The sequence below is a fragment of the Nothobranchius furzeri genome, chromosome 5 (assembly GCF_043380555.1).
Source record: "Nothobranchius furzeri strain GRZ-AD chromosome 5, NfurGRZ-RIMD1, whole genome shotgun sequence".
NCBI classification, from domain to species: Eukaryota; Metazoa; Chordata; class Actinopteri; order Cyprinodontiformes; family Nothobranchiidae; genus Nothobranchius; species Nothobranchius furzeri.
The window spans coordinates 29497688-29508414 of record NC_091745.1 but is presented as its reverse complement, the minus strand read 5'-3'; the positions used below and the strand labels follow the sequence as shown (position 1 = coordinate 29508414).

The following is a 10727-nucleotide window of genomic DNA, read 5'->3' as shown; positions in this document are numbered from 1 at the left end:
GGACACACTGAGGAAATTATAAAATAGGATGAATTTTATTGAGTATGAGGTTCTGGATTATTTGTGAGTCAGTGAAATTAGTCAAATTTAAGGTTAAAGAGTAACTAAACCCCAAAATAACTCTTTTTTGCTTATAAACTGTATCTTTACAAATGCAATCTTTTTGTTTCTGTGCATTTTTTGACATGTTTGTGTAAACTTGATTAAATCTAGAATCTAGGTCTAAAGCTTGGTTTATGCTTGATGCATTCACTTTCCGCGCGGTGATGCGGCTCGCGGCTGGAACGCGCTTCACAACTCGCAGCGTTTATGGTTCATGCGGCTCGTCTCTGCGGTGAGCCAATATTCTCCCAAACTGTAGGGGGCAGCATGGAGCTCTACGGCATGCATCTGTTGAGGGTCTGACCTCATGAGGAAATTACTATGCAGTGATTTTCTCCAAAATGACTGTGCTTAAATTGCTCTGGAAAGCAAATAATCACATCAGCGCCAAGAAACTTCATTTCCCATGATGCTTTGCACACGGAAGCATTGGGTGATGTTACCGCCTAGTACCAGAAACACGTTCTGCGCATGTGCGGGAAGCCGTGGAGCTTTTCCCGCGAACTAAGACCATAAATCTTCAGCAGAGACAAAGAAACCTCGTTCTTTTGCCCAGGATACCTGGCGGTAAGGACACGCTTATCGAACGCTCCGATTCCCTTGAGCACGCGGAAGCTCTAAGTGCCCAAGTTGAGGACACAGAACGGCGGAGGAAAGCAACAACTCCATCCAGCTCTCTGAGACGCTGTAAGTTGTCAAACTCAGCACAAAAGAAACTTCGTTCTCTTTGTGTCCAGCCCGTGGAGAAACACTTGTGGAGGTAAACAACGGAGAAAGCATCAAACCGACGGACGACGCCAAACTGCGGAGAAACACGGAGAACCGTCAAATCAAAACAGTGAGGGACGCTTCACTGTTCTGGTGATCAGAAACTCATCTCTTTCTCTCATTCTTTCCTTCTCCCGTTTCCTCTATGGTCTCAAATAAGCAATAAACCGCGTCTATTGCTTAAAAAGTAGCTTCGTGTTTTCCTCTTTCGTCCCAAACACGTCCGTCGGGTCATTTTGAAAGAATAAACTGCTTATTGATCATTGTTTGGTATCTTAAAATGGTTTCTGTCATGGCCAGGCTGAAACTAAAAGATATTAATTTGTGATTAATCTTTTGTGTTGTTTCATGATCTTTTGAAATGTTTTGAGTGATTTAAGGTTAAGTTACTACTGATTCTAAGTGCTTTGGAAGTTAAAGTGCAAGTTGCCACCCACACTTTAGCCAGACAAAGGGGTCAGCCATCTTGTATTCAAGACTCCATTTTGAATCCATACACACGCACACACACACACACACACACACACTACTCCTTTGTGAGAACAAAGGACCCCATTCATACATCCTCCATCACATGCAAACACATCCATCTTCAATCATATCACACGGTTATTATTCATCTATTCCACTGTTTATTCATTTGACAAATTGTTAATTAAATGTTATAAAATTCAGATTTTTGTGTCCAGTAGCTTTGTTGTGTCGAAGAGAAGTCTCTGCTCCGAGGATTCTACGAACTTCAAGAAAGACTGATAAGAGTTTTGGATTCATTTCCCTTTCTAATTAAAGGGTGGTGCCCCGAAGATATCTAAGAATATCTTAATTAATTAATAAATCAGTAAATAGTTCCATATTTACAGAATTTATTGAAGAATCCAAAAGTAAGTTAAAGCTTACGAATTGTTCGCTCCTAATAACCCCAACATTTTATTGGTGCCCCGTGTGAGGCTTGGATACACAGAGATTTCTATCCGGCACAAACAAACAAATAAATCCAAAGAGCTTGAATTAAAAATAATCCGTTGTTCAGCCTTGAACCAGCAACAGAGTGGTGCTGATTTCGCTGAGCAGGAAGCTGCATCGAACTCTCACCAGTAACTCAGTGCTTCTTTAAAGGTGCAACGTGTAAATTAATTCTGGTTGACCTTTTAGGTTAAAAATTCAGTTTTTCCTTAAAGGTGCAACGTGTAATTAATTCTGGCTAACCTTTTAGGTTAAAATTCAGCTTTTCCTTAAAGGTGCAACGTGTAATTAATTCTGGCTAACCTTTTAGGTTAAAATTCAGTTTTTCCTTAGGTGCAACGTGTAATTAATTCTGGCTAACCTTTTAGGTTAAAATTCAGTTCCTCATTAAAGGTGCAGCGTGTAAGTAATTCTGACTAACCCTTTTAGGCTAAAATTAACTGCTAATTTAGCGACTTTAACTCACAGTGGCTATTGTAACTAACTGAAACCTTCACTCAAAGACTGATAACACCCTGTTTGCTAATATTCTGAAGGAATAACTAGCATATTTAACACTGCAAGTGTTGTAAGACGTTGCTACGGCAACGCACCAGCTTGTGCTAAAATACTGAAAGGAATAGTATTTTAAGCGTCAGTCACGGCATTCCGTGCAATCTTAAAACGCTAAAACATGTGCGCACAAAGGTTAATTTAGTGTTTTTCTGCTACAAAGCTAGCAGTTGCTGCCAAAAGGTGCAGCTTTGAGCTATCTGCAGAAGCTCTACTAGGCTATTTTTGGTTCGGTTGTTAAAATGGAGGGACAGAGTAGTGAACTGACCAACTCCCAGCAACCAGGTGGCGCTGCGGCCCACGACTATGAACCTGGCCTACTTTCTGGACAAATATTGTCCAAACTGGTCGCGGTTGCTCGAGAACCCGACTACCCTTCTAGGGATTTCACTGAAGAACAGCGTAGCGACGAGCTAGAAGCTGTAATTGATCAAATAGAAAACCCGGATAGTACAAAACCAATCCAGGTTCACTTAGCTAAGTTAGCCTTGATCCTCTATCAGAGAGAACTCCAACATGATCGAGAGATCATGACCCTCCAGAGTATGCTAGCTGAAAAACAGCGAAATGGAAGGCTGATCGAGGAAGACGACACCCGCACCGATTCTGGGGAAGATGGGGAGGAGACCCCGCCCCCCTCTGCTGATGACAACAGACAGTGGGAAGGGGGGAAACACCAGGACTCTCTGGACGGACGCACGCCGCAGGGGAGAGATGAAGCTCATCTGTTCCAACCTTCGGCCCCGTTCCCTACACACACTATAGGGCATTCAGGACCACCTAGGGGCCGAGAGCAGTTCGCCCTCGAACCCCAGGTTGGACCACCACCCTCATCTTCACGGCCTTCTCAATCAGTGAGAAGTCGACCAGCTGAGCGGCACCTCTATTTAGACCGCTCCCCCAGTCCACGAAGGGTGCAAGGTGCCGGCTGGGGTTATCCACAAGCCCAACCTGCACCTCAACCATCCACCCATCCTAGCTACTCCGGTATTCGGCATGCCGATAACCAGCTGCAGGACAAAGCATCATACGCCAGTCCGTATCCGGACAAAGTGTATTACGCAGAAGCCCCAGTTGAAAGACGCAGGCTGCACTACGCAGACGTGCCCCGGGAGGAGGACCTCCCAAGACACCCACGTGACGTGCCAGCAGCCCGCCACAACATGCCGGACCCCGATTTGGGCCCCAGGAGTCAACATTGGGAGCCCAGAGCACACCAGCGATATCCAGCACCCTCTGAGACAGACCGTGGGTCAGAGTCAGAGGATGACGCGCCGTACCGTGAGTCAGGGCTCCGTGTACGTCAAATTGAATCACTAGCTAAAGACATAGAACGCTTTGATCCTAACACCAATGAATCCAACGTTGACGATTATCTCAGGGAGATAGAACGTTGTCTGCTTGATCTTCCAGCACCTTCTTCAAGGGAAAAGCTCAAGCTAATTTGGAAAACCACATCTAGAACGGTGCACGGTTTCATGGAAACTCTACCACCTGACATTCGTGATCGGTACTCCTCGCTCTGCCGAGCGTTGAGGGATGAATACGCCACGTATGCAGACTCTGCGTCAGCTACAATGGGGGCCTTCTCCATCAAACACTGGAGAAACGAACCCCCCAGAGAGTATTATCGCAGACTCAAAAGTGCTTATTTCCAAGGTCGAAACGGCCCTGGGCTCGAGGAAGACCCTGCCTTCAGATCCCTGTTCATTCACAACCTGCACGAGTGTGTTCGCTTCGAAGTCTCAATGTATTGTCGGATGAAGAAACTGACAACTCAGGAGATTAGGAGATACGCTCAACAGGCTTGGGAAGCTGGCGGAAAGCCCCAAAAGCCTGACGCACATCACCGCGTCATGCACCTAGCTCCCGACACCGAGCCGCGTTTGGAGCTCGAAGGCACAGAAGCTCCACCCACTAAGCCAAAATCTGCTAAACCTAGACCTGTTAAACCGCGAGAGCAGTCCCAATCTCCTCAACAGGGGAAGGGGGGTGCTGATTGGCCGCCTAGGTCTGGACAATCAGACAGGAAGTGGCCCAACCAAAACCAACGGCAGGCAGGTCGGAACAGTGGAAGGTTTAAGGAGCGCCGCCCACAGGTAGGTCCCGAACACGAGTCCGCAGGTGAGTACTTGACCAAAGCCGACGTCCAGGAGATGTTTCAGCAGTTTCTAGCTAAACAGGAGGAACAGCTGAGATCTGCAGAAGAAACCCTTGCACCAAAGTCGTCTTCTAAGAAGCCAGACCCAGAGCCAACGTCCGCATGACTAGGCGTGGCTCAACCCCCCAGCGTGGCCAGGACTTACCTGATCAGTTGGGGAAACACTACTGGTAGACCACAGGAGTCTCCTGAAATCTACCCCCCAGAGAAACCAGATACTAAATTTCTGAAGTTCCTTGGTGACTTAACAAACCATGATCATGCTCGCCGTTTGTACTGTAGCACCAATCTAGGTGGATGCATACAAGTTGATGCTCTGCTGGATACCGGCTCAGAAATCACCCTGATGTGCTCCACACTGTTCCATCGCGTGTCTGACACCATGCGGTCGCTCGGGAAACCAGTCCAGGTTGAACCTTGTGACCTGAAAATCACCAGCTACACCCAGACCCGGGAGTGTATCACTCACCGGGCGTGGCTGGACATCACCTTCCAAGACATGACTCTGGTTCACCCGTTTTATGTCTGCCAGCTAGACACTGAACCACTTCTCATTGGTCAGGACCTGCTTGAACGTCTAGCTCCCCTCATCGACTGCCAGAAGGGTCAACTTTGGGCTCAGGTGGAAACACCTAAGCCCTGGAACCCGGATAGCAGCCGACCATCCTCCATTCTTGAAGTCAGCCTAAGTGAGCCGCAAAACCCTTGTTCCAAGGTCATGCCCCTCCCTACAGCTCCCACAGACGATGTCCGCCTGCAAAGGCATGAAACCGCTCCTGGAACTCCGTTCCGCACACATTCATCTTTTCTCTGCTCGCTGAAGAACGTCAGCCTGCAGCCATATGCACCACACATAGTTGGTGGTCTTACCATCAACTGCACCCACATCTCAGATGCTCGCCTTGCTCTTTGGTCTGAAAAGTCAGCCATCAGCCAGCAGACGTTTGAACACCTGCGTCAGAAGGACCCCCTTCTGGTCAGTGTGACACGTAGCCATCGGCTCTTGTCACCTACTTGGCCGCAGAGGCTCCTGAAAGCGCCAGAGGTCTGCTCTCTGACTATCCAACTTGGAGCAAGACAGCTCACACATACATTCAGCATCATACCACAGCTTGATCCACCTGCACTCATTGGAGCAGATCTGCTGGTTCGACTCGGTGCCCAGCTGGACACTTGCAATCAAGTCCTTTGGGCCCGGGCCACACCTTCCTCTGAGCCTCGCTCAGAAGGCCGTGAACACTTGCTGTCCGGACAGACCATTCCACAGGCCTGCCGTGCAGTGGTTGAGGCCAGCACGGTTCTGCCCCCACTGGTCAAAGGAGTGCCTGTTCGTCTGACTCTGATGAAGCATCAGAAGCTGCCAGGCACACAGGCCTTCTTCCAGCCATCACCACACTTCTTGGAGCTCAACTTAGCCGTCTGTGGCACGCCACTCTTGGAGCTGAACAATCGTTCTGCCTACTTGTTGGTCGAAAATCCGACCCGGAGTCCTATCCACATGCCGGCAGGAAAGCCCTTGGGCATGCTGATAGATAGCTCATTCCATGACTTCGAACTTTCAGTCCCCGTGATCGGACAACTTCCGTTGTTCTTGAACGACAGACAGGTTGGTTTAGACACATTCAGTACTTTCCCTTCACAAATGATTACCATCAAGCGGCATGAAGCCCTTCCTGAGGAACCCATTTGCAGTGCAACCTTAGATACTGACGGCGGTCAGTGTCTAACGGTTTTTGCAATAAATACTCAACCCTCTGAGTCACCGGTTGAAAGCCCGGAACACCAGAGACCCTCCTCCTCTGAACCTTATGACGGCTTCGAGGCCGAAGTCAGCCAGCAGCTTGACAAAGCGGATGCGCTGGAGTCAGAGGAGCAGAGAGCAGAGCTTAGAAGCCTGTTCTATGAGTTTCAGTCCATCTTATCCAGGGACTCCCTGGACTGTGGACTCACAAACCTGCATACGGTTCGCATTCCAACGAACCCGAATGCCCCTCCTACTTTTGTACATCAGTACAAGATTCCCCTCGCTGCTTATGAGTCGATCCAGGAGATCCTCGATCAGCTGAAGGAGAAAAACATCATCAGAGAGTGTAACTCCACTTACAACTCTCCCATCTGGCCGGTTCTGAAACCGACTGGGAAATGGCGTCTCACCATAGACTATCGTGCACTGAACAAACAAGTACCTCTCTCCAGGTGGCCTATGATCCATTTAGATCAGGAGCTAGCCAGAGTCAGAGATGCTCGTTTCTTCTCTACGGTTGACGTAGCCAACGGCTTCTGGACCATGAAGGTTGAGCCGGCGGACCAGTATAAACTGGCTTTCTCCTTTGGAAATCGCCAATATACTTGGAACCGCTGCCCCTTTGGCTACTCTAACTCACCTGCCGAGTTCAACATCTTCCTCCACAAAGCCATGTCAGATGCTGCTTCCAGAGGGAACCTCATATATGTCGATGACATCTTGATGAGGAGTCGTACCTTCGAGGAGCACCTGGCCGAACTCCGTCACGTGCTGCAACAGCTCGCTGACGCCGGAGCTAAATTGGCGATTCTCAAGGGACAGTGGTGTCGAACCAAAGTGGAGTATGTTGGACTGCTGGTTGGCCCTAATGGAGTCGAGCCCCAAGCGGGACGCATTAGAGCCATTCAGGACATCAAAGCCCCAGCTAATCTGACTGAACTCAGGAGCTTCCTCGGAGTCTGCAACTACTCCAGACAGTTCATTGAGGAGTACGCTGAAACAGCGAGGCCCCTCACTGAGCTGCTTCGGAACGACACACCTTTCGTGTGGGACAGACCCCAAGAACTCTCCTTCCAGTTCCTAAAACAGAAGTTGGCGTCCGCACCCTGTCTGGCTTACCCAGACAAGGATAAAGAGTTCTACATAGAGGCTACTTTCTCCTCTCACTGCCTGAGCGCTGCTTTGAAGCAAAAACACGATCAGGACATGAGAGTTGTGGCATACGCCAGCAAGCCTCTGAGCAAGGTGGAACTCCAGTTCTCAGACTGCGAGAGAGCTCTCCTCTCTACAGTCTGGGCCGTCGAACACTTTCGTAGTTACATCGGTGGACAGAAAGTGATCATTGAAACGTGTCATCAGCCCGTCACCTTCCTAAACAGCCAGCGTCTGCGCGAAGGAAGAGTGTCAAACAGCCGCATTGCGACGTGGATGATGGTGCTCCAAGGATACAACATTGAGGTCAAGTATGGTCAGAACACCAAGCTAGCGCTAGGACAAGGGCTAGCTGGCTGCCAGCACTGTGACTCTGACTCCGTCATGGGTCCCCTGGACACACCTGCCGCAGTCTACCCAACCGCATCCAATCATCGCTACTTTGATGAGAATGTTTGCCAAGGGCTTCCGAAAGTTTACACTGACGGATGTGCCTATCTTCACGAAGGCCAGCTCCGTGCTGGGGTTGGAGTCGTTTGGGTGGACTGTGACACCAAGCAACCAAATCACTACCGGTTGGGCCAAAAGTCTAGTCAGTACGCCGAAATTGCTGCAGTGTTGATAACCCTCCAGCAGGCGGCAGCCTTGGACATCACTCAAATCGTCCTTTGCTCTGATTCAAACTACGCTAGACACAGCTTCATCTCTCACTTCCCCATGTGGAAGGAGAACAACATGAAAAACGCCAGGAACAGAGACGTGAAACACTCGGAGTTATTCCTAGCGTGTGATCTGCTCACCACTGAGAAAGGCATAATGGTCTACTGGAAAAAGGTCAAAGGTCACTCCAGGACCCTAGGTCCAGAGAAAGATGGTAATGACGAAGCTGACCGCCTTGCTAAGCTCGGTGCTGACCAGGGAACCTGCTGGGTATTCAAAGACGAGTGGCTTCCACCCAAGGCCGTTCACGAGGTCTGCGCGATTACTCGTCGCCATGCTAAACAGGCAGACGAACCTCAGAACGTTGGGGTACCCGTGTTTCTAGGCAGACAACCACATGATGCGGACCTAGTCACCATGCAGGAACAAGATCCTGACCTGAAGCTCATCCGCGAGCTTCTCCAAAAGGGGCCGATGTCCAAACAACCGTCACCACCTACTGGCGCAAGTCGAGATTTGGTAACCCTGCATCGTCAACTCGCGCATCTGAAACTACAAAACGATTTGTTAGTTTACATACGTGACGATCACAGCCCGCCGCGCTGGGTTGTTCCACTCGACCACAGAGGAGTGATGCTTGCCTACGCCCACGACACTCCGGTTGGAGGTCACCGCGGAACAAAAGCTACCCTCGCGTCACTGACAGAAGTAGCATATTGGCCATCGATGTCCAAGGATGTACACAGCTATGTCCAAGGCTGCCTCATCTGTGCCCAGTTTCAACCCTCCCAGCCGCTTGCTAGAGCACCACTGCAACGCAGGGGAATAACCTTCCCTTGGTCCCACCTGCAGATCGACTGGGTTGGACCGGTTCCCAAATCGGCAAGAGGAAACAAATATATGCTAACTGTAACTTGCAGTTTCACAAAGTGGGTGGAATGCCTTCCAGCGCCAAACGATACAGCCGTCACAACCGCTGTACTGCTGATTAACCACGTTTTCAGTCGATGGGGACTTCCACTCTGCATTGACTCTGACCGGGGAACTCATTTCACATCCAGTGTAATGACGTCCCTGTTTGAACTTCTGGGAGTGGAAGTGAGATTCCACCTCCCCTATCACCCACAGTCATCCGGACAGGTCGAACGGATGAACCGCACGGTCGTCTCTATGCTCAAAAAGTACGTCTGCTCCACTGGGAAGGACTGGGACGTCAAGCTCCCTCTGGTCCTGATGGCCATACGGTCCACTCCACAGCGATCCACGGGGGTTACGCCCTTTGAGATGATGACCGGCAGACTGATGACTCTACCACTGCACCTCCTGTATCACCCAGAGGATGTCAGTGTTGCCACTGCCTATACCGCTCATCAGTATGTGGCAGACTTGAAAGCACACCTCAGAGCTACGTTCGCGCACGCTCAGAAGAAACTGGAGACCAACGTAGAAGGCGCTAAAGCCTACTACGACCAAAAGACAACCAGCCGCGAATACGAGGTGGGTGACAAAGTATTCTACTTTCGGTTCGCCCAACCGGCACGCAAAGCTAAGAAGTTCCTGCCCTGCTGGTCAGGACCATTTGAGATCGTGGCAAAACTCTCTCCAGTTGCATACAGGTTACGCATCACCAAAGCAAGACAGGAGCCTGTCTACAAATGGGTGCATGCAAACCAAATCAAACCCTACGTCAAACCGTCCCCGCGGGTACAGAGACCAGACTCCCCGCAGGAGGTAGACGTAGTCTCTACATAGTTCTATGCATGGAAATGGAAAGGGGGGGAAGTGCACGTTTAACCCACTAACATGTACTAACCGACAAAGAACAAACCCCCCCCCCCCCCCCCCCCCCCCCCGCCGTCCCTTTCACTAACCAAGAGAAACTTCTCCTAGACCTCTAACAGGATGTACTCACTAAAACCTTACAGGGTACACATGTTACTGTCAACCTACATTCTGCTCTGATTAATGAATCTCTACGTGCAATCAAGACTTTGTCTGAAACCATACCTCAGGATATTATGTACACACGAGTGGTGAGAGATTTGATGCAGGACCTGCTCAGGGAAGTAAGTTCCACACTGGACAGCTTGGTTGAAAGTCGTATTTCCCCGTACTTGGTACCACTGGACCTGCTCAAAGTTAGCTTGACAGCTGCTACCCCTCTACTGTGCACCTTTCACAAATCCACCTAGCGTACAGCCTAGGTAGTGCAATTCCCATTCACGTTGATGCAGAACATTAGAACTCGGTTTCCTGTTAAACGTTCCCATAATTGTGACACCTCACATCTATAGGTTTAGGTCGATGCTGAGCATTGGTATTTGAAAGGACGGTAGGCATTTCCACTTTGAACTAGAAACCTGACACTCCATCACCTCAACCTCGAACAGCATGACTCAGAGATTGAGATCATGGACGCTTTCCAGGGTTATAACTTTGCCTTCGATTTAGAAATTGACCAACAATTACTGATTGAAGGAACCAAATTTGTTAAGTTCACACAAAACCCGCGTGAACTTACTTTGACGCCCAAGACGCTACATTGACACAGATTATACGATTTAATCTGCACATTGGTCGCCCTGGGGATGGAATGGCTCATCACGGCCGTGATAGCTTATTCCG

The 10727-nt window shown here is 49.5% G+C and overlaps 1 protein-coding gene across 1 annotated transcript; it reads left to right on the top strand.

The window, feature by feature from the left end:
* The first annotated feature begins 398 nt into the window (after positions 1-398).
* LOC139070005 (uncharacterized) lies at positions 399-4657 on the top strand. The gene is made up of 2 exons (XM_070551535.1): positions 399-1986; positions 2049-4657. The coding sequence occupies exon 2, from the start codon at positions 2628-2630 to the stop codon at positions 4650-4652; it is 2025 nt and encodes a 674-aa protein (XP_070407636.1). The 5' UTR covers positions 399-1986; positions 2049-2627; the 3' UTR covers positions 4653-4657.
* The last annotated feature ends 6070 nt before the right edge of the window (positions 4658-10727 follow it).

Coding starts and splice junctions, on each gene's coding strand:
- LOC139070005 (XM_070551535.1), top strand. CDS start 2,628: ATGGAGGGACAGAGTAGTGAACTGACCAACTCCCAGCAACCAGGTGGC.